The sequence below is a fragment of the Chelonoidis abingdonii genome, chromosome 1 (assembly GCF_003597395.2).
Source record: "Chelonoidis abingdonii isolate Lonesome George chromosome 1, CheloAbing_2.0, whole genome shotgun sequence".
In the NCBI taxonomy this organism is placed as follows: Eukaryota; Metazoa; Chordata; order Testudines; family Testudinidae; genus Chelonoidis; species Chelonoidis abingdonii.
In genome coordinates, this window is record NC_133769.1 from 336,301,118 (window position 1) to 336,325,879 (window position 24,762).

The 24,762-nt window shown below is 44.2% G+C and overlaps 1 protein-coding gene across 1 annotated transcript in view; it reads right to left on the reverse strand.

Annotated features, from left to right (window-relative positions):
* Window positions 1–24,762, reverse strand: part of DDX10 (DEAD-box helicase 10) — a 340,206-nt gene that overhangs the window by 120,040 nt on the left and 195,404 nt on the right. The window contains exons 14-15 of the mRNA XM_032780205.2: window positions 19,734–19,847; window positions 7,824–7,985 (exon numbers count right to left, since the gene is read on the reverse strand). Of these exons, the coding sequence (XP_032636096.1) occupies window positions 7,824–7,985; window positions 19,734–19,847 (276 nt within the window). The remainder of the gene's footprint in view (window positions 1–7,823; window positions 7,986–19,733; window positions 19,848–24,762) is intronic.

A 24,762-nucleotide genomic window follows, 5' to 3' on the forward strand; every position in this document is an offset into this window, starting at 1 on the left:
GCAAGTCTGTGGATGACACTAAGCTGGAGGGAAAGGTAGATAAGCTAGAGAGTAGGGATAGGGTCCAAAGTGACCTAGACAAATTGGAGAACTGGGCTAAAAAAAAGCTGATGAGGTTCAACAAGGACAAGTGCAGAGTCCTGCACTTAGAACAGAAGAATCCCATGCACTGCTACAGGCTGGAAACTGACTGGCTAAGCGGCAGTTCTGCAGAAGAGGACCTGAGGATTACTATGGACAAAAAGCTGGGTATGAGTCAACAGTGTGCCCTTGTTGCCAAGAAGGCTAACAGTAGTAGAAGCATTGCCTGCTGATTTAGGGAAGTGATTATTCCCCTCTATTTGGCACTCGTGAGGTCACATCTGGAGTCCTGTGTCCAGTTTTGGACCCCCCACTACAGAAAGGATGTGAACAAATTGGAGAGAGTCCAGTGGAGGGCAATGAAAATGATTAGGCGGCTGGGCACATGGCTTATGAGGAGAGGTTGAGGGAACTGGGCCTATTTAGTCTGCAGAAGAGAGGAGTGACAGTGGATTTGATAGTAAGCTTCAACTACCTGAAGGGCAGCTCCAAAGAGGAGCTAGGTTGTTCTCAGTGGTGGCAGATGACAGAACAAGCAATGGTCTGAAGTTGTAGTGTGGGAGGTCCAGCTTGGATATTGGGAAAAACTATTTCACTAGGAGGGTGGTGAAGCACTGGAATGGGTTACCTATGGAGGTGGTGGAATCTCCATCCTTAGAGGTTTTAAGGCCTGGCTTGACAAAGCCCTGGCTGGGATTATTTAGTTGGAGTTGGTCCTGCTTTGATCAGAGGGTTGGACTAGATGACCTCCTGAGGTCTCTTCCAACCCTAATCTTCTATGAAGAACTGATTGATAAAGTATTTAATCATTGGATTCTGACAACAGAAATACAAAAACTTCGCTCTCAAAGTTCATGAATTTGTCAGTAAACCAGCTGATTGTTTTATAACTTCCCAACCAACTCTTTCTATTCATTCATTATGCTGTCCCCTTGAAATATTATAGCTCTGCTTCCTTTAAAAGCAAATCTTGTTTCATCTACAGCATGGATGAGAGATGAATCCAGCCAGTCTTTGCAGCTACTCTCATATCTCCCACTCTTTGGAAAGCTTCTTAAGTGGTTTTTATTTGTGCTCAGATTACTGTTTATGGGGCTACAGAGGTCGATTTTCAAATTAAGCACATAACCCCCACTGACTTTCAATGGGAACTGAACAACATTTGTAGCTTTTGAAAACATATCCCATAGTGTTTTGTTCAAATGTAAACATTTATCATATCACAGCATTAATGTAACATCAGAATGGGGAATTTTATATATAGTCAACTTTGTGAAGATCAATGCTGTTTAAAAATACTTTTAAAATGCTTTGAAAATGAAGTTTTATGTCAGTATTTTATAATATAATTTGAATATTGTATTGGGGGAGGGATAGATAGCTCAGTGTCAGGGAGGGATAGCTCAGTGGTTTGAGCACTGGCCTGCTAAACCCAGGGTTGAGAGTTCAATCTTTAAGAAGGTCATTTAGGGATCTGGGGCAAAAATCTGTCAGGGGATTGGTCCTGCTCTGAGCAGGGGGTTGGACTAGATGACCTCCTGAGGTCCCTTCCAACCCTGATATTCAATGATTCTATGATACACTCCACAATTACAATCAATTCTGTACACAATAGCTTATCACAAAGGTATGTTAATCACATGGTGTTAAGGGGCTACTGTGTTCCAAGAACTCAAGTGAAGAAATCCAAACTCTTTTCATTGGGGTGTGAAGTTCATTTCACAAGCAACACTCAGCATTCTTAATTGTCATGCTCTCAAATCTTCTATTTTGTTCTATGACAAATGAAGGTCCAGAAACAGTTTGCAAATGTGTGGTCTGCAATTTAAGGTTTTTAAATACCAAAGAGGAATATAAGTGCAGACATTAAAGCTTTCAAATTACAGCCAGAATGAAGCACGTTATAAAAGTATTACTTTAATAATTCATGTAAAATTTTGGATGACCCCAATGACAGCTTTGCAAAAAATTAGCACTTTTCTCTTAGCTAAAATGTAACATTGCACATTGGCTTCATAGGCCTGGTCTACACAAGTCACCTTGCACTGGCTATCTGTGCATGTGTCTACACTCAGATTTGTCTCTGGTTGACTTAAGTGCCCTAAATGGTGTGGAGCCATTGTTGACGCATTGAGGTCAATGCACTGCATGTGCAGACTCCATGTGATCTGTGTTGGCCCGAACAGTCCTCCATCAGCTGTCCCACAACGCCCCATTGCCTGCCATTTTGGTCATAATTTTAAATTCTGCTGCTCAGAGATTAAAGAGACCAGAACCACCCCTATCTTTAACCCCCCCCCCCCATGTGTTTTTTAAATGCTTTTCTCAGACTCCATACCTTGGCAAGCACACTTAGCAGCTCGCTCATGTTGTGTGCAACTGCCCAGCCAGCCATGCGACTCTAGGCACTAGATGCGCTCCAGCCTGGAGTAGACAGGAGAAATTAAATCTCATGGGCCTGTGGGGAGAGGAGGCTGTACAAGCACAGTTATGGACCAGCCATAGAAATGTGGACATCTACAACCAGACTGAACAGGGGATGCAGGCAAAGGGCAAAAAAAGAGATCAGTAGCAGTGCCATGTGAAAGTGCAGAAACTTCACCAGGAAGGCCAACAATAGATCTGGAGCTGCGCTGCAGACCTCCTGCTTTTATAATGAGTTGCATGCCATACTTAGCACAGATTCCGCCAGCACTGCCCAGAGCACAGTGAATACCTCAGTGGAGACAAAGACAGAGACCCTTGCTATAAACAGCAAGGAAGAGGAAGGAGTAGACAGGGTGGGGGACTCCAGCCAGGCTGTGAGCCAGAACATGTCTGAGACTCCACCACAGTTTAGCCAGCCTCACCAGATGAGTGCAGATGAGCCTGACGAAGGGGAAGGGAACTCTGATTAGTGCTTGCACATATTTCTCTTTACAATGTTTAAAGATGACACCCGGCCTGTCCTCAAGTTAACAAGCCACAGTTATCGACTTTTCATTGTTTTAATCATACAAGAAGAGGTAGAGATACAAAGGCAAAATTGGCATCTGCTTTTCATTCCCCCATTGGGTTCGGCTGGGAGGAAGGAGGGGAAGAACATTCAGAGCCTTTGTTTATGCACATAGGGATGTCCCTTGTATCCTTCCTGACAAATTGCAATGAAACTTTCATGGAGACACTCTGCAATCCTCTCACAAAAGGTTTGTATGGAGGGCTGCCTTGTTTCTTCCTGCGCAATAGGGCACTTTCTCATGTCACTTTGAATGAGTTCAGCTGGTGCCATTGCAGTAAACAAGCTAGCAGCATATTGGCCCGGGCAGCTTTGGGATGCCAGCAGCAGCTGTGTTCTCTGTACCTTTGTGACCTTCAGGAATGAGATATCTAAAACCACCATAGTAGAAAACAGTGCCAATATTCAGTGCCATTTCCTTATATTCATACCCACGGAATACAGACCAAAATTATATCACTTCATGCAACAGAGCAGGCTGGAGAGCAGTGCTGTGCCATGGGCCTCTAAAGCAGCAGTATCAATAAGCATGTCTTATTAAAAGTGTTTATGAGAATAAGGGAAGGGAGTTGGAAATTTATCTTTCCCTTTCCGTTGTGCTTGTAAATCCAATGGCACATGTCTGTTTTTATCAGCAGCTTCTAATGTGGCAGCCTTGAGGTGTCACCTCCATATTAGCAGAATGCCTGACATTGATAAAGAGGAGTAAGAAGTGGACTTGCTCAGCCAGATCCAGCAAGCCAGCGCTGCATCGGACTGTGAACAAAGGTCTTGGAAGGCCAATATGACTGACAGCATAGAGACAGGAAGAGGAAAAGAAAAAGATTCAAGAGTAAGAGTCCCAGCAGGACAAGAAGGAGATGTACCAGACATAATGGATCTTCCCAGACCACAAACTCAAATGCTGCACACCCTGCTTGATCTACAGGTCCAAAAATCCCAAATTTTCCACTCTTTGCAGTCCTCTCAGAATTCGATGGTCACTTCTGCCTACACCGCCAAACACATGTGGCATCATGGGCTGCATCCTTATCCCTACAATGCCATGCTAGGGGACAGCAAGAGAAACCACAGTTGCTGTTCATGTAGCCATAACAGACTGCATTTGTGCAAATGGACAGAAATGTTTACTCCTGTTCCAATTTTAAAGTTCCACTCTCTTAATTTATGCAAAAAAATCGTATGTAGAATTTTATTTTGCACATCGTTTTTCTCACTCAAAGTTCTATTTATTCATTTACAACAAATATTGCAGAATACATAGCTGTAGTGAAAAGCACACAGTACTTGTAGACATACAGCAACCATCATTTAATTCACAGGTTCAGGAAAATACCCAGTCATTTGTATACTGCTTGCTGATCGTTTGTACACTCTAACAGAACACTCCTGCGGTTGACCGTTAAAATGCTCCTTCAAAGTCTCCCTCACCTGCATAGCTCCAAATTACCTCTTGCAATAGCTTGTGTCTGGCAGTTCAAATTCAGCAAAAAGCTGCTCCACTTCCGCCCTCCATCCTAGCACCAGTTTTTTTCTCTTTTGCCTCACAGATATTATGCAGCTATAACCATTAGGATATTTTGCTCACCAAGATCCAATCTGGTGAGTACACACCACCAGCATCCCTTTCAATTTAACAAAAGCACATTCCATAGTCTGTCTGCACTTGCTGAGCTGGTAGTTGAAGCTTTCCTTGATGCTGTCAAAGTGGCCAGAGTATAGCCTCATGAGCTGAGGACCAACAGTTATGCTGGGTCACCTGAATCGCTACTGGCATTTCAGTATCACCAATGGTAATCTGCCAGTCAGGAACGAATGTTCCTGCTTGCAGTTTTCTGCACAGTCCTGTGTTCTTGAAGATGTGAGTGTCATGAATTTTCCTGACCAGCCCAAACTGAATTCAGTGACGCATCCCCAGTGATCCAACAACACTTGCATAATCCTGGAAAAGTAGTCCTTTCTGTTGATGTACTCCGTAGCAAAGTGGTGTCCAAACAGGTTTAGGAGTACCACAGAATCATAGATGATCAGGGTTGGAAGAGACCTCAGGAGGTCATCTAGTCCAACCCCCTGCTCAAAGCAGGACCAACCCCAACTAATTCATCCCAGCCAGGGCTTTGTCAAGCTGGGCCTTAAAAACCTCTAAGGATGGAAATTCCACCACCGCTCTAGGTAACTTCCAGTGCTTCACCACCCTCCTAGTGAAACAGTTTTTCCTAATATCCAAGCTGGACCTCCCACACTGCAATTTCAGATCATTGCTCCTTGTTCTGTCATCTGCCACCACTGAGAACAGCCTAGCTCCATCCTCTTTGGAACCCCCTTCAGGTAGTTGAAGACTGCAATCAAATACCCCCTCACTCTTCTCTTTTGCAGACTAACTAAGCCAAGTTCTCTCAGCCTCTCCTCATAAGTCATGGGGGACAGCCCCCTAATCATTTTCATTGTCCTCTGCTGGACTCGCTCCAATTTGTCCACATTCTTTCTGTAGGAAGCAATACTCCAGATGTGGCCTGGAGGGAAATAATCACTTCCCTCTTCCGCTGGCAATGCTCCTACTAATGCAGCCCAATATGCTGTTAGCCTTTTTGGCAACAAGGGCACACTGTTGACTCATATCCAGCTTCTCATCCACTGTACTCCCCAGGTCCTTTTCTGCAGAACTGCCACTTAGCCATTTGGTCCCCAGCCTGTAGCAGTGCATGGGATATTTCCGTCCTAAGCGCAGGCCTGTGCACTTGTCCTTGTTGAACCTCATCAGATTTATTTAGCCCAATCCTCCAATTTGTGTAGGTCACTCTGGACCCTATCCCTATACTCCAGCATATCTACCTCTCCCCCCAGCTTACTGCCATCTGCAAACTTGTCGAGCATGCAATCCATTCCATCACCCAGATCATTAATGAAGATTTTCAGCAAAACCGGCCCCAGGACAGACCCCTGGGGCACTCCGCTTGTTCCCGGCTGCAAACTAGGCTTGGAGCCATTGATCACTACCCGTTGAGCCCAACGATCTAGCCAGCTTTCTATCCACCTTATAGTCCATTCATCCAATCCATACATTTTTAACTTACTGGTTAGAATACTGTGGGAGACTGTATCAAAAGCTTTGCTAAAGTCAAGATATATCACGTCCACCGCTTTCCCCATATCCACAGAGCCAGTTACCTCATCATAGAAGGCAATCAGGTTGGTCAGTCATGACTTGCCCTTGGTGAATTTATGTTGACTGTTCCTGATCTTCTTCCTCTCCTCCAAGTGCTTCAAAATGGATTCCTTGAAGACCTGCTCCATGATTTTTCTGGGGACGGAGGTGAGGCTGACTGGTCTGTAGTTCCCCGGATTCTCCTTCTTCCCCTTTTCAAAGATGGGCACTACATTTGCCTTTTTCCAGTCATCCGGGACCTCCCCCCGTCACCATGAGTTTTCAGAGATAATTGTGAATGGCCATTTATTGCCCCATCTCAGGTCAGGAGCCCCACTGCAGAAAATCCATCCATTACGTCCTGCATATTGCTGAGAGCCACAGCCCTGCATAGTAGGAGCTGATTAAGGGCCCTATACACTTGCATGACAACAACCTGCACTATACATTTTCCAGCTCCAAACTGATTTTCCACTGACTGAGAGCAATCCAGCGTTGCAAGCTTCCAATGCAGCTCTCATTCTATTGTTCTTGATCTGAGACAAGCTCAGATCCAGGAATATGTTCTTTCGCACCCGAAAGTTCTGCAGCCACTGCTAGTCACCCCAACCCTGCGTTATGATACAAGCACCGACTGGTGGGATTGCTTCTTGAGTCCAGATCAAGTCATTTCTCTCTCACAACACACTGTGAAAATTTCCCAAAAGGCATTGTGCCACATGATGGTCCATGACAGACTGAGATACATACTCCTGATGCATTGCATTTTGCATCAAACACAAGCATTCCAACACAACATAAGAACGGCCATGCTGGGTCAGACCAAAGATCCATCTAGCCCAGCATCCTGTCTTCTGACAGTGGCCAGTGCCAGGTGCCCCAGAAGGAATGAACAGAACAAGTAATCACCATGTAATCCATCCCCTGTCGCCCATTCCCAGCTTCTGGCAAACAGAGGCCAGGGACACTATCCCTATCCATCCTGGCTAATAGCCATTGATGGACCTATCCTCCATGAATTTATCTTGTTCTTTTTTTTTTTGAAGCAAAAGCACTATGCACGTGCCCGAGGAATTTACAAACTTTACTTACCCCAATCAAAGTTTGTAGTATAGATATGGCCACAGTATTCCGAAGTCACTTCAGAAGTGCTATGGACTGGTCTCTCTCTTTCTAAGAGCTCGGCATTTCTTAAAGCGTGTATGCCAGGCAATCTCCCTCTTTTTTAAAAAACTCCTCCTTAAAATTCATTTCCTACACTAACCCCTGCCAGTAAAAATGCTGTCACTGGATTTTTGTCATTGGCCATTTACTTTTAAAAATCATCAAAAGTTAGAATCAACCTCTAGCATCTTCGTGTGCTTTGTATTACCAATCTATTTAGACTATAAATATCTTTACAGAATATTGAAGTAGGCATTTTCCTTTTTTTTTTTTTTCCTGTGTCCTATGCAATGTTGAGAACACTTCTGGAACTTAATAATTATGTTAAATTTATTTTTCAGTATATTGCACAACATTTATATATTTTCCTCAATAAGTCACTCAAACATTTAACAACATTTGTTTCTATTTCAATGATTGGTGAAGGACTTGACTTACCCTATGTTTTTCTTTAATTTTCTTCCTGTATGCTTCTTTGTCAAATTTATCCTCTTCCTGTAATCTTTCCTTTGCTTTATCTAGGTTGATGCCACCAGATTCATCTTCCTTCTCTTCGCTGTCCACACTGGATTTTTGTGCTGGTGGCCACTGCTGAAGTAACTGGATTATATGAGACAATAAAAATGTTTAGAGCCATTTTACTGCATCCAATGCTAAAATGTATTTCATTACTAATCAAGTAAGTAGCCGTATACTAATTATTTTCACTAGACTAAACAAAAAAGCTGTTTGCAGAGGATTATATATTAAGAACATAAGAATGGTCATTCATGCTGGGTCAGACTAATGGTTCATGGGGCCCAGTATCCTACCTTTCAACAGCAACCAGTGCCAGATGCTTCAGAGGGAATGAGCATCTCAGTGCAATTATTGAGTGATCCTTCCTGCCATCCACTGCTGCCTTCTGGTAGCCAGAGGTTTAGGGACACCTGGAGCATGTGGTTGCATCCATGACTATCTTTGTTAATAGCCATTGATGAACTCTCTTTTTTGAACCCAGGTTATACCTTTGATCTTCACAACACCTCCTAGCAATGAGTTCCACAGGCTGACTGTATGTTGTCTGAAGTAGTACTTCCTTATGTTTGTTTTAAACCTGTTACCTATTAATTTCACTGGGACATACCTGGTTCTTGTGTTATGTGATGAAGAAAACAGTATATTTATAAACAACAAACAAAAATAGGCATTTTAACATCTTATAGGGTTTACATTAATTAAAAATGAATGGGTCTTCAAATAAATTGTCCATTAGACCATGCTTTTAATAATTTCCTTTGAAATCTGTTTGTAAATCTGCTTTTTATTATCTAAGATGACAAATATGTTATACACATTTTTAGTCATTTTGTTAGAAAAAAATTGTTTTCAAGAAAATATTTTAGATGGCTAATATGATTAAATGGAAATTACATTTACACTGATTTTAAGAAACAATATTTTTCACGTTTCTCAGGCTTCTCTTCATAAGGTCCTCACACCCTTTGCTCTGCAAGCAATCTCAATCCCCTGAAAAGTCCACATGTATGTGTACTAAACTGACCTTCAGATTTACAATTATGTTTGAATATGCAGTAATGGCTTGAATGTAGTTCTCATCTTTGGAACAATTTATGTGGGATCTGAAAGCTAAATCTGACTCCACCTGCAACGTCTTCTGTTGACCTCCCTCTGTGAACGATGCAGGGAGACCAAACCCAGTGGTGTCTCCCCATTGTGAGAAACAAGATGTTAAGGTTCTTTGGCCACAACAGATCTCCTGCCATTTCCTTCACTTTCATGTGAAACCATGAGATGCTCAAATATTAATTGGGACAAAGGTAGGAGACAGGCCCAGGTGAAATAAAAAAGGGTTACCTACCTTTCATAACTGTTGTTCTTCAAGATATGTTGCTCATGTCCATTCCATTCTAGGTGTGTGCGTGCCCACATGCACAGAAGGAGATTTTTGCATTAGTGGTATCCATACGGTTGGTTGTGGCGCCCTCTGGAGTGCCGTGCTCATGCATTGGTATATTAGGCTCCGCCAGTCCTAAACCCTGACAGTTCCTTCTTGCGAGAAGCTCTGACAGAGAGGCAGGAGGGTGGGTAATGGAATGGATACAAGCAACACATCTCAAAGAACACAGTTACAAAAGGAATCCAACAGTTTTTCTTCTTCGAGTGCTTGCTCATGTCGATTCCATTCTTGGTGACTCACACGCAGCATTCCTGGATGTAGGCTCAGAGCTCATGGTCGTGTGGGTTGCAACACCGCTCTATCAAAGCCAGCATCGTCTCAGGCTTGCTCGGTAAGCACATAGCGAGATGTGAACATGTGAATGGATGACCAGGTAGCGGCCCTGCAGGTATCTTCAATTGGCACTTGAGACAGAAAGGCCACTGAAGAGACTTGCACCCTAGTCGAGTGGGTGGTTACAATCACCAGAAGAGGCACTTTCGCCTGATCATAGCAAAAATGGATGCAGGCAGTGATCCACAATGAAATTCTCTGGGTGGACACTGGATGACATTTCATCCTGTCTGCCACCGTGATGAACAGCTGCATTGACTTACGGAACGGCTTGGTCCTTTCGATGTAAAAGGCTAGCATTGTCTTGATTCCCAGAAAGTGAGATCTATGCTCCTCCTCAGACCTGTGAGGCTTTGGAAAGAAGACAGGCAAGAATATGTTCTTGTGAAATTGTGAAACAACCTTGGGCAGGAAAGCTGGGTGTGGTCGCAGCTGGACCTTGTCCTTGAAAAACACTGTACAAGGGCAGCTCCAAGATAAGCACCCTATCTCAGAGACCCTATGGGCAGACGTTACTGCCACCAGGAATGACACCTTCCAGGAGAGTAGAAGAGGGAAACAGGAAGCCAATGGCTCTAACGGTCCCCTCCCCATGAGCCATCCCAGCACTAGATTCAGGTCTCAGGGAGGGACAGGGTCCTGGACATGAGAACAGAGTCGCTCCAGACCCTTCAAGAACCAGACCATCAAGTTGTGAGTGAAGACCTGCCCTGGACTGGAAGGTGAAAGGCTGATATAGCGGCCAAGGGGACCTTAACTGATGAAAGGAACAAGCCCTGGTGCTTAAGATGTAGAAGGTAGTCAAGGATCGACTGCAGTAAGACTTGTTCAGGCCTAATACCCTGGTCTGATGCCCAGCACGTTTACCGTTTCCGTTTGGTCAGGTAGGTTTGCCTGGTAGACGGCTCCTGCTGCCCAACAGGACCTGCTGGACATGGGCCGAATATTCCTGCTCTTCTGCATTTAAGCATGCAGCACCCATGCCGTCAGGTGCAGTGCTGCCAGGTTTATGTGCAGAAGACTGCTGTGATTCTGGGCAGAGGCGGCTCCAGGCCCCAGCACACCAAGTGCGTGCTTAGGGCGGCATGCCGCGGGGGCGCTCTGCCGGTCGCCGGGAGGGCAGCAGGTGGCTCCGGTGGACCTCCCACAGGCGTGCCCACGGAGGGTCCGCTGGTCCCACTGCTTCGGTGGAGCATCTGCAGGCATGCCTGCGGGAGGTCCACCGGAGTCACGGGATGAGCGGATCCTCCGCAGGCACGTTTGTGGGAGGTCCACCGGAGCCGCGGGACCGGCGACCGGCAGAGCGCCCCCCCGCAGCGTGCCACTGTGCTTGGGGCGGTGAAGTGGCTAGAGCCACCCCTGGTTCTGGGACAGCAGATCTGGCCAGAGAAGTAGCTGCAGTGAGGCTGCCACCGAGAGGCCTAGCAACGTGTCGAACCATGGCCAAGCTGGGGCTAATAAGATTACCTTCGCCTTGTCCTATTTGATCTTCATGAGGACTCTGTGGATTATCGACACTGGCAGGAAAGCGTACATCAGAGTCCCCCACCATGGGTATAAGAAGGTGCCTGACAGGGAGCCTAAACGAATAGATTATGTGGGATTTTCTGTTCTGATGAGTGGCAAACAAGTACAACCTGGGGACTTCCCCACCTTTGGAAGATCACACTGACCACCTCAGGACGGAGTGACCATTCGTGGTGCAACGAGAAGGTTCTGCTGAGCCGATCTGCCAATACATTCCTGGTCCCCAGGAGGTGCACAGCCATAAGACGAATGGCAGGCTGCACACAGAAGTCCCAGAGCCAGAAAGCTTCCTGGCAAAGGGCCGATGGCCTGGCTCCACCTTGCTTGTTGATATAAAACATCGCAGAGGTGTTGTTCGTCAGGACTTGTACCACCTGCCCTTCAAGTGGGTCTGGAAACCCTAGCTGGAAGAATGAACCACTCTGAGCTCCCTGACATTTATGTGGAGGGAGTGACCATCCCACAACCAGAGGCCTTGCGTGCTGAGCTCGCCCAAGTGCGCTCCCCAGCCCAGGTCTGAGGCATCGGAAACCAGGGACAGCGATGGGGATAGGGCTGTGAAGGGAACCTCCTCCAACACTGATTCAGGGTTCAACCATCATTCCAGTGACACCCAGATTTGGTCTGGCACCCTGACTACCAGGTCTGGATCAGGCCTATTGGGGGTGTAGACCGACATAAGTCACGCTTGCAGTGGCTGGAGATGGAGCTGGGAATGACAACCCACATAAGTACAAGCTGCCATGTGGCCTAAGAACCTCAAGCAGGTGTGGGTGGTACTGAGCAGGTGGCCCCTTACATGGGAGATCAAGCCCAACACAGCTTGGAAACGGGCCTCTGGAAGGAAGGCTCTGACTCGCATAGAGTTGAGAACCATCCCATAAACTCTCTCCGCTGCACTGGTATGAGGGACGATTTCTAATAGACCATGGTCATGACAGGTAGAATGCACCGCTGCACTTGATCCCGCGATCTGTCCTTGATGAGCCAATCATCGAGATAAAGATAGACCTGGTCCCCTCGATGTCTCAGGTAAGCAGCTACCAAAGGCATGCATTTTGTGACACCCGCAGGGCCGATGAGAGACCGAAGGGCATCACTGTGAATTGGAAATGATGTTGGCCCACCATAACATGGAGAAACTGCCTGTGTCCTTGGAAGATGAAAATATGAAAATAAGTGTATTTCAAGTTGACATCGGCATACCACTCTCCCAGATCCAAGGAGGGAATGATGGAGGCCAAGAAGACCATGCAGAACTTCAACTTTTTGAAATATCTGTTGAGTTGCCACAGGTACAGAATGGGTCTTAGGCTCCCTTTTTCTTCCAGGATTAGAAAATAGCACCCTTTTCCCTTCATTTCCTAAGGGACCTCCTCCAGTGCCCCCAACTGCAGGAGGTTATTTGTGAGAAGGGTCCATGAAGAGGGACAGGGAAGGGGGGGCATGGCCAAAAATTGCAGGGTGTAGCCTAGAGATACAATTTCTAGCACCCAAAGGTCTAAGGTGACCAGCGACCAGGCGTAACGGTAGGGACAAAGACTGTTGAGGAAAGAATGAGGAGGACTCGGGGAGTTGACTGGGGCATTGCTATCAAGCGCACCCTCAAAACGAGCACTTCTGGCCCCGATGATGTTTTGCCAGGCTGGGTTGCGCAGGTGAGCGGGAGAAGGAAGAGCAGCAACAACTAAAACTCATGTCCCAATCACATCTCCTTGCAGACCCCTGTCAAGGTTGCCAAGGCTTTGGCTGCAGGGGTGGCTGGAACTGCTTCCTCAGCGACTGAGGTGTATGCAGACCCAGAAAATGGAGGGTGGCCCATGTGTCCTTTAGTTCATGCAGTCTTGCATCTGCCTCCTGTGCAAAGAGTACAACGCCATCAAATCAGAGGTCCTGTACTGAGGACTGCATCTTCTGAGACAGACATGCAATCTGAAGCCAAGAACTGTGCCTCATGACCACTGTTGAAGGACCACTCTGGCTGCCGAATCAGCTGTGTCCCACATCATTTTGAGGGAACACCAGGCCACTGTAGTACCCTCCTCAACAAGGGCCCTTTGTTGGCTGGGTGTACAAGTATTCAAATCCCTTGGCTGGGACAAAATACTTCTTTTCATCCCTGTTGGAGATGGGTGAGATTGAGGACAGGGTTTGTCAGAGGGCTTTGGCAAACTTTAATCATAGAATTGAAGAAGATTAGGGTTGGAAGAGACCTCAGAAGGTCATCTGCTCCAATCTCCTGCTCAAAGAAGGACCAACCCCAACTAAATCATCCCAGCCACGGTTTTGCCAAGCCAGTCTTAAAAACCTCTGAGGATGGAGATTCCACCACTGCCCTAGCTAACCCATTCCACTGTTTCACCAACCTCCTAGTGAAATAGTTTTTCCTAATATCAATCCTAGACATCCCCCACTTCAACTTCAGACCATCGCTCCTTGTTCAGTCATCTGCCACCACTGAAAACAGTCTAGCTCCATCCTCTTTCGAACCTCTCTTCAGGTAGTTGAAGACTGCTATCAAATCCCCTCACTCTTCTCTTTTGCACACTAAATAAGCCAAGTTCTCTCAGCCTCTTCTCATAAGTCATGTGCCCCAGCCCCCTAATCATTTTCATTGCCCTCCACTGGATTCTCTCCAATTTCTCCACATCCTTTCTGTAGTGGGGGGCCCAAAACTGGATGCAATACTCCAGATGTGGCCCCACCAGTGCTGAATAGAGGGAAATAATCACTTCCCTCAATCTGCTGGCAACGCTCCTATTAATGCAGCACAATAAGCTGTTAGCCTTCTTGGCAACAAGGGCACACTTGACTCATATCCAGCTTCTCACCCACTGTAATCCTCAGGTCTTTTTCTGCAGAACTGCTGCTTAGCCATTCGGTCCCCAGCCTGTAGCAGTGCATGGGATTCTTCCGTCTTAAGTGCAGGATGCAGCAACTTGTCCTTGTTGAACCTCATTAGATTTCTTTTGGTCCAATCCTCCAATTTGTCTAGGTCACTCTGGACTCTAACCCTATCCTCCAGTGTATCTACCTCTCCCCGCAGCTTAGTGTCATCCGCAAACTTGCTGAGGGTGCAATCCATCCCATCGTCGAGATCATTAATGATAATCTTTAGAACTCCATTGTGCATCGGAAGCACAACACGTACAGGTGTTGACGCGGAGAGCACATTAAACAAGGTGTCCGATTGCTCCGTCATCTCTTCCACCTCTAGGCCTAAGTTCATGATCACCCTTCAGAGCAGGGCTTGATGCTTCTTAAAATCATCTGGTGGAATAGCATGAGAGGGCCCTGCAACAGCCTCATTTGGAGCAGATGGGGACAACTGGACCACCTGGGGCTCCATCTCTGATGGGGGAAGGAGGTTTTGGGGTGGGCACTCACTCCTCCACCCCAGCATCCAATTGCGCTATGCACACTGATTCCAGAGCCAACAGTACCATTTGTTGCTTTTCTGAAGCAGTTACCAACGATTGGTGAGAAGGAGGCATCAGAATAACCGGCATGCCCTAATCACTCCAGTAGGGCCACTGCGCTGGTCACTGGCCCTGCTGCCAGGATGGCACTGCGAAAATGGACACAAGCTCAGGTGCCCAGTCACGCTGGGGCTGCCTCGGTGAAAGGTTAAACGCCTTTTCCTTGCCAGAGAAAACCCCTTCCAGTGACCATGGTGGGACTGTCAACGCAGGTGTCTGGCAACTAACCAGCGCTGTGGGTGAACATTGCCTTGAATAAGGGAATCAGTGCCAGGAGCAGGCGGATCAGTATCACGTTGGGGAACATTCCTACAGGCTGGTGACGATTGCTGGGAGGATGACCAGTGCCAGTCATACAGTGACAAATGCCTTCCTCTAGGCAAACCTCTTTTACAGGGCGGAGACTGGGAGTGAGTGGCCCAAAAAAGGCCTTTGCCCGATGTCCCGTAGTCTTTGCTTGGTTCCGGGTTACACTTCTTTGATTTCTTCTTGGGCACCAGTGAAGGGAAGCAGTGCCGGGCAGAACCCGGTGCCAGGTGTTACATGTGATTCCCCCAAGCACTTCATGCAGCTGCTACGGGGGTCACTAACAGGCATAGGTGTGTCACAAATCAGCACAGGGATTAAAAGACAGAGGGTTTGGCTACACTTGCAGCTGTACAGCACTGGGAGTTAAAGCTGTCTTCGTACAGCTGTGTAGGGAAAGCGCTGCAGTGTGGCCACACTGACAGCTACCAGCGCTGCAGGGTGGCCACATTTGCAGCGGTGTTGGGACGGGTGCATTATGGGCAGGGGCGACTCCAAGCACCAGCGCTCCAAGCGCGTGTCTGGGGCAGCAAGCTGCGGGGGGCACTCTTCCGGTCGCCGCTAGGGCGGCAGGCAGGGCGCCTTTGGCGGCTTGCCTGCAGAGGGTCCGCTGGTCCTGCAGCTTCCGTGGGACCAGCAGACCCTCCGTGCTTGGGGCAGCAAAATGTCTAGAGCTGCCTCTGATTATATTCAAGTGGCTGCAACGTGCTTTTCAAAAGAGGGGGGTGGGGTGGAGTGTGACAGGGAGCATGGGGGAGACAGAGAGAGTGGATTTTTGGAGCTGACACTGTGTCAGCTCCCTACCTTGCAAGTTCTAAGGACTTGAAGATACACAGCACAAACCTTCAATCTTTTTAAAAGTTTCGACCCCTTCATTCACTAAATGCAAATAGCCTACAGACCAGATAAGCAGCTGCTCCAAAACGGACCCCCCCCCCCAACTGCTTCTCTCCTCAAGCAAACACTAGCTGTGGACATTCATCCCCCTGCCTGCCTCTGCTTGAGCAAACAGTAGCTGTGTTTGTATTTTAGATAAGCAGCTCCGGGAGCCCTGGGTTCACAACAAAACAAAGAGTGTTATCTTTACTTAAAAAGCATTATGGGAAGGTTCCAGAGGTCAGTTACAGCGTAGTAAGCTTAATCACTGTTTACACTGGCACCCCAGCGCTGTTCTCTTTATTCCTCTTGTTGAAGTGGAGTACAGCCAGCGCTGTAGCCAGGGGGATACAGCGCTGTATGTGCCTTGCCAGTGTGGACAAGGAGTAAGTTACAGAAATGTAAAGCCACCACCAGCTCTTTAACTCTCAAGTGTAGCCAAGCCCGGAAACCGGTGCATGCCCCACCTGGGGCTAAGTCCCCACCGGGACCCTAACCTACTAACTATAGTACTTAACAACTACTTCACTAGCTAACTACTGTCAACAAAACTACAAAGGAATAAAGCTTGAAGTGAAGGAGAAACCACTAACCACTTGCTAAGCAAGGGGAAGGCACTCCGACCAGCTGTCACAGGTGGTAAGAAGGAACTGAGAGGGCGTAGGACTGGCAGTGCCTAATATACTGACACATGAGCGCAGCTCCCCAGAGGGCAGTACAGTTGACCCTACAGATACCGCTACGGCAAAAATCTCTGGCAACTGTGCATGTGGGCGCACGCATACCCAGAAAGGAATCGACATGAGCAAGCACTTGAAGAATTAGTACGTAAGCAGGTAAGTAGCAGTATGCTTGTTGCTGTGGCATGTTGTAATAGACTACAGAAAATGCAAGTTGTAAAGTTTTCTACTAGTTATTCTGCCAGACTGTATTAGCAGTGTTGAAGGGCCACATTTGACTTCCAGGCAGAACGTTGATTACCTATGACTTATGGGCTTATGCATTATTTTGATCTTGAGTTTCAGAGATTTAAGCCTAGGGTTTAGAAGTATTTAATAAAATCTTATAAACATTTGTTCACATGAGAAGCAACCTTCTTCTGGAGTAGCCTTTCAAAAATGTAGTTGTTGTGGATTGGGGTGGGAGGGTTTCTTTAAATGAAAGAGTGGATATATGTGGAGAAAACTTATGAATCTTAAAAAGAGCTTTATTATTATAATATATTAAGTAGCACAGTAAAACTTCAGCGTGTGGTTTCATTAGAGCCCACCAGAGTTTGGAATAATTTGTACAGATGCAAAGTTTATATTTCTATAAATAACTCCAAAATCTGTTCTCTGTTGTGCTGCTGTTTAAACTATAATCCCTGTGCTCATTTTTAGTCTCTGTCCTCGTTGCTTTATGGTTCACTGCACTGGACCACATGAAACACCTATCTGCCCACCAGCTAAATTTGAAAGCTTTGTTCCTCCTCATACTTACAAGTACCAGTTTGTGGGTTCAAAATAATTGAATCCTTTTCTCAAAGTTTTGTATCCAAGACTGTGTTTTTAAACACACAACCAGGTCTAATTACCTCTGTGAATTATGAACTGACTTACTAAAAAATTGTAATTCATCAGCCAGAATTTAAGTCAGCTTTGTGTAACTGCATCTTTAAAAATGTATGTCCAATTAGGCATATATATGAATTGACCAGTTAAATGCGCAACTGACCATTTGTGTATGCAATTACACCCAATTTACACATGCAATGGTGGCAACTGCATGCACAACTGTATGGAAATTAAGGCTTGTATCTTTAAAGCCACGATTAATCTTTTCCAGTAGCTTTCCCCTGTGAGACTTCCTTAAGAGTTATTATAATAGCATTTCTATTTCATATTCTGTACACAGTGCAGCTGCAGTCATGATCATCCTTCACATAAATTCATGAACAAGTCTTAAAACATTGTCCTAATTATACAAACTGACAGACCAGCATCTATGATTCAGAATGCAAGAGAAATGTTTTAAAGCACTTGCTAAAAAATTAAAGCAGAGAATTTCTATCATCTACTACACACACTACACGACACCCCTCTAAGCATTCATTTTTTGTTCCAAAACAGCATTAAAAATAGCAGGATGTTAAATTATTTAAAAAGGCATTTATATTTCAGCTTAATTTAAACAATTTTCATATTTTCCCTCTGAAAACCCCTTACAAACACACACAATTTATCTCTACTAAAATGTGTATATGGATGGAATCACATGATCTTTTGGTTCACTACAGTATCTTGGAAATCCAAGTGAATGCACTGAGCCTAATTTTCTACTGGTGTAACTCCACTAACCAGGCATTTTGTACATTACGTACCATAGCTATCTAAAGGGCCTAGTTTAAATGTGTTTCTTGGAGAAGTGCATTCTTTAAAAATTACTGAGGGAATTTTTCCATGTCTGAAATTAGTTATCATTTTGAACAGACTCCTATTAGTGAGGCCATCCTTAAAAGCTTTCAAATTTTGATAACTAAGTAACATTACCACAGTATTCCCAATGTTCAACATGCCTTGGGAATGTTAGTTACAAAAAGCAACTGAGAAATTTTTAAAGTGATCACTATATTTAGTTTACATCCTATTAACTGATGAAATTGTTCTAATGCCAAAGCTCCCTTTTATTTCAACACAGAAAACAGAAAAACAAAGCAAACTTCTGATGTTTGGGAAATCATCTGTTAGAGAGATTTAATATTTAAGCAGCACTGAGGTTTGCTTGTTCGTGTTACACCAAAACAGTACTGGAGTGGCTAGCAATACACAATAGTTCACATCTATATAAAAATCAATACATTTTTCCAAATGGTGTTAGGCTAGCCAATTAAATTACTAGAGTTCAATGCACAGCTACCTTCCCCCTATTTGGTATATAAACTTGGTACCTTCTTTACTCAGATGACATATGAAAGCTACAAATACTGGACATCTGAGAGAAAAATAAGGACACATCTTTTAATTCCACTGCCATACAGAGGATTGGTTGAACTTTTTTCAAGTGATAGCATTCGGATTTGACAGATCTTCCTTAAAAAATACCCGAGACTTTCCCTTCTGCAGTTGGGAAGGCCAGGTTTCCAAAAGAGCCCACATTTAAACATCAGACTATATGAAAAGTATTCAGTATACATCTGCTCCTATTGTTCTCAGTATAATTGGATTTAAATGGGAGCTCAGCTGTTTTGCAAATCTAGCTCCAATTATAAGCACAAAGTACTTTTGAAAATCTGGGCAAAACTGAATAACTGGGGGCTTTTGGTTTTTTGAGGTTTATTAATTTCATTTTCAGGAGTTTTTGTTTGGTTGGTTGGTTTTTTTAAAGCAATTTGACTTTTATGTGTATGTCCAAAAATACAGGGTTTGGGGGCACTCTTTGTATTATATTATATTACACACAACACTAGTACATACTGTAAAAGGAGTAATCTCTTTGTAATGTACCCTAGTGTGCTTTAACGTAGTACTGCTTCAAACAGCACTATGTTAAAACACATTAGGGAACCTTTAGAGCATACCAGCAGGGTCTCCATGGACCAATTAATGTACAACATGTTAGCGTACTTCAGAATTCACACCCCTGTTGTGAGCATTACTGCTCCATCTAGACAAGTCCTCAGAAACAAGTAACGATTTCCAATGATTCTTCCAGTGGTTTGTTAGATAAACACAATTTTTTTAATTGAGGGTATTTTATTAGTATTTCCCAGTTAAAACCTAAAATCAGAAGCCCTATGTATGACTCAATTTGAACTATATTTGTTTTCACAGAAAATACAAATTCGGCTACCACCATAGTCTGCAGTGTATTTTGAACTCATCTTACCTCCCCATCTTCAGTAAAGACAATTTTTGTGTTGACTTTAAATTTCCTCTTCAATATTTTTTTGGCTTCTTTGGTTTTAGTTGTTTTCTTCTTCAATTTTGAATTCGAGGTATTCTGTATTTTAAAAAAAGCAGATGGGAGAGAACATGGTTACTTTTTGTCAGAAAAGAATACACTAGGATTTAAACTTTAACTTCTGTTTATGGTATTAAGTCAAAAGCTATTTGTCAAAACATACACACTGCCCATATATGGCAACAGCCAATGCACTCTAGATACAGACTGAGATATCATTGGCTAAAGCCATTGGCATCCCTTGTCAGCATGACTAGCCAAACAATGGTTGGGCTGACTCGGAGGGCCTCAGCAGCTACTACTTCTCTCTCATGACAGGAAAGCATCAAACAACAATGGTTGCTTCTACAGCTAACACCTTACATGGACTGCTACCATGACCTTGGTGTTACACTCAACTCCACCTACTTCTGGAGCATTCACCACAAGTCTGCTTGTGCACACTTTGCAGGAGTTCAGATACCTTAAGGGATGAGTAGACCCCATGGTGCTGGATGCCACTCATGGTGCAGCTCCCCCCAATCATGTGTGACAAGTGGCTATTGAGGAACTCTCTAGCTCCACAACCCTTCCCTCCTGCACTCCAACCACAGTATGTAAGAAGTGGATGAACATATGTATGGGAGTGTTCAGATGAGAGAAAGTGTGGAGATTTAGTGTTAAACAGCATTTACGTTTGCAGTTCCAACCCCTGCAGCATCTAGTTTCCATGTTAGGTTCATCCCATTTAACAGAGAGCTTTCCAAGTGCAACAGAAACTATAACAGTGCACTCCGAGTGCAATAGTGAAATGATAACTAGGACGTTAGAAACAGTAAAATCCATTCACACCTCCCTACATGTTCTCCCATGATTACTATGGAATGAGCAGAGCTATCCAAAAAAAGTAACAATACAGTCAGCACAAACCCTGACTATTTAATTCTATACCCATGTTTTTTGTTTGTTGTGCTTGAGATTTGTGAACTGATAAAACAATTACATTGCAAAAGTTGTTAGAAGAAAGGGAAGCCACAGATTTTGACAACAGGTAGGGAATAGCTGGGGCTTTCAGAATCTGGAGTAGTCTGAGCCCATGAAATAATACATTATCCCATGTTTCTGCTAAAATGATCAACAGTGAAATAGTTAATGTTGACTATTAAGACTGCCGTTTCGATTTCACAGGTAATCTGCTCCCATCCAGTGGCAAGGATTACATGGCTATAGAATCACATAAGATGTGAGGTCCAGACCTCAGTCATTTGAGAGTGTTTTTAAATACAGAAGACGTATTATTCAGGTACTAAGATACAGAATACACTCTTCCAGCAGGTATTGTCAGCTACAATTGCCAGCAGAACAGGCATCTTATGGCAAAATGGATTACAAAGACTCACTAGGAAGCATACATACATACCACTCATCAACCTTGAAAAACCAGTATCCTGAACGAAACCACTATTCACCCCAACAGGGATTTTATGCAAACTGGTATCAATATTTGACAAGAGTGAGAAAAGGGGTCACACAAATCTGAAGGAAACAGCGGTTAGCAGAACCTGAAATTTTCAGTTATGTAATATCCTACACTTACTGTACTACATTAAATATAAAGGGAAATGCAAAAATTCACTGGAGAAAGTATATCTTCCTCATGGTCAGTACACTAATGCACTGAAAATAATGCACCGTAAAATAAAAAATGACAACCTTAGCAAAAGTGGAGGAAAAATGGCTTATGACAGGCTAATGTACTATATTATCAGATGGTAACCACATCTATTATGACAATAGTAACTGCAGCGGCACTTCTCTAATGAGAGAAGTATTGAAAAGCTGTGCTGTCATCTACTTTTGTTGTGTTATGTAGCGATTACTAACTGGCCTTATACTCCTTTCCCTAACAGCTCAGCAAAGTGTGTCCTTCCCTCAATCTCATCACTTGCCCTGCAAATGCAGTGTGTTTGAGGCTCTGCTCAAGCATTATTCTACATAGGTGCTGAAACTAGGGATGCTGGGGGAGCTGTCATGCCCCCTGGCTTGAAGTGGTTTCCATCACACACAGGGTTTACAGTTTGGTTCAATGGCTCTCAGCACCCCCACTATACAAATTGTTCTAGCATCCTTGTAATTCTATTTATCTTTATATTAAAGGGGAAGCCCTAGGCTGGATCTCAAGTATCAGCCTATTTACATTCCACCACAAGACTATTTGGAGAAGCAAGAGGATTTGTCCTCACAGATAGTCAAATGTGCCTGCTACCTAGGGCATTTCTGGGCTCTCTCCTAGTTATCCCTCAGGGGTACTTTGCTGTTCTGTATTCTGTCAGTAGGCAGAAATCACCATCCTCTTCTCTTCCAGTTTGTGGCAATTATAGGCAAACACAAATGCACTTTTGAATTTATAATTCGCACTAATAATCAAAGCCACAAAGTTAGCCAATATATTTTTGTTAAACTAACCTGAAAAACATTAAAGTGTTAGTTTGCTGCAGAAGATTTCCTACTTTATCCACCTTTTCCTGATGCAGCAAAGAAAACCACATAAGCAATATAACAATAGGAATTCTCTGGATGAACTACTTAAAGATGTATCTACTTCAAGCTGCTAAGACACAAATTTCTCTAAAACACTATTTTTACTTTAACATTTTATATAGCAATTTTACTATTTTTCTGCTTTCCATATTAACTGTTACTTTTATTTGCTAATTATTTTACATGTATTTTGCAACGTGACTGAACATATTTCAGAATAGATGCATTAGTTATTCAATTTTGTAAAATTAAATTTTTTAATCTGTGAGGTGTGTTTTAGCTCCTGATTGCTTAGATCAGGAGAAAAAAAGTTTTCTCTAGCCCACAAGCACAAGCTTCTCTGCTACAACATAGCTTCCAATGGGTCTTTTCGGCATGCATGGTGGTGCAATCCTTTTTTCATTTGCCCGACAGACTATAAGAAGTGAGGGTACATTTGTATGGTATGCAGAGTCCTACAGATGTATGCCAAGAAAAAAAAAATGAAGGCTACATTTCTTATACCATGCAGAGCTGGAAAATTTGGCATAGTTTCCATAAGTAACTCTTGTAACATTATTGTGGTAAATGCAGTCCTAGTGAAATATGCCAGATTAACAAACCCCAGAGACTGACATCCTATTTATCCATAAAACAGATAAGCATGAGTTTCCCCACACTCCTTTTATTCTTATACCATGCTCATCATTATGGTGTGAGGCAGACAGAACATTTCAGGGGTAGAGGGTAGCTAGCTCTCTATAGCCCAATTCAATTCTTAGTCTCTGCATGGTGCTACTTAATACCACCTGTAATGTGGGAATTGAACTATAGCCAATTTATTTTACCCAAACCTTCAAAGAGTATAACGGATAGAACATTGGACAGACTCAGAAGACCGGGGTTCTAGCCTTAACTCTGCCACTGCTGTGCTGAGTGACCATGGGCAAGTCACTTCATCTCTGTGCCTCGGTTTTCCCATTTGTAAAATGAGGATGAATCTGTCCTTCTTTGCAAAGTGCTCTGAGATATTCTGATAAGTATTGCTATTTACTCCTAGAAGAATTCTGCACCACTGCACATGCACAGAATTCATGTCTGGTGCACAATTCCCCCACTCCTCCACCTCAGAAAATACATTCTGCACGAGAAGTGCTGTAGTTCTGCTTTTCGCCCACCAGAGCCCACTTTGGCACCAGATTAGCTGACTGACCAGCAGTAAGAGCTAGCAGCCGACTGCATTCATTATAGCAGCCTGCCCATGGAGCCAGGTTAGGAGGCAGACTGGGGTACACAGGGCTGCTAAAGGGTCACAGACTGGGGCTCCGAAGAGCTAGCTGGGGGGAGAACAGTGTGGGCCCTGCGCTCATGAGCTCCTGTGGTGACAGCATTGAGCCAGGGCTGAATGGGAGGAGGTTCCAGAGCCACATGGGATGGAGGGGATTCAAGGAGACACAGGCAGATGTGCCTGACTGAATGGGAGAGGCTCAGGGTCAGCCAGAGTCTGCATGGGGGAGGCTACCCAACAACGTAACAATCCCTCCTCCCCACCCTAAAAGAAATTGTTCCATATTTCTCCCACCCAGACCCAACAACCATACATGTTCACTCCCAGGCCCCTTTCCTCTCCCTCTGCTCCTCCATTATGCCTGACTCCCCCAAGCCTTTGCACTGCTTCTGAGGGGTGCAGGAAATTTGTTTCTGTATTGTAGTTTAAATGAATTACTCAAAGTTCTGTAATAATATGACTAGTAAGAAATCAATTTGTCAAAAAAAATTCCTGCTTTTGGGGGGGGGGGGTATAGTATTGTTAGACATACCTGCTAACAAGTATTTTTTTCTTTTTTCTTTTTCTTTTTTATTTTTTTCAAAATAATTGAAACTGAAGTGATTACATTGTGTTATTTTGATAAATAAAATATGCAGAATTTTACAGAATTTTAAAATATTATGCACAGAACTTTTAATTTTTTGATGCGGAATTCCCCCAAGAGTAATTATTGCACTTTCTCTAGCTTCAAACTGATAGCCCACAAGCAAGAGGCTTATCCATTACCAGTGAGCTGAGCCATTAAGTTCATTCCCAGCCCTTAGGTATGTTTATTTTTAAGTGCATATTTATATATGTCATGATAGCATATTAAAAGCTATATTTTCAATAATATAATTGTACGTTTCTCTGTGTATCTTTTTAATAGAACAGATAGTATTGAGTCAAATGTTCACTAAAACACATTATAGACAAGAAAGGAAATGTAACTTTAGAGGAAATAATGGTACAGCATCTGTGGTAATCTAGCCGTCCAGTCCCAGACCTGAACTTTAGCGTCCACAATCTGGTCCTGTCCCAAACCTGGACTTTTGCGTCCAAAAGTCTGGGGGCTTACCTGAAACTCCCCCAAGCTCACTACCAGCTTGGGTATTTGGGCTGCCACCAGGTCAGGTAGGTAATTTA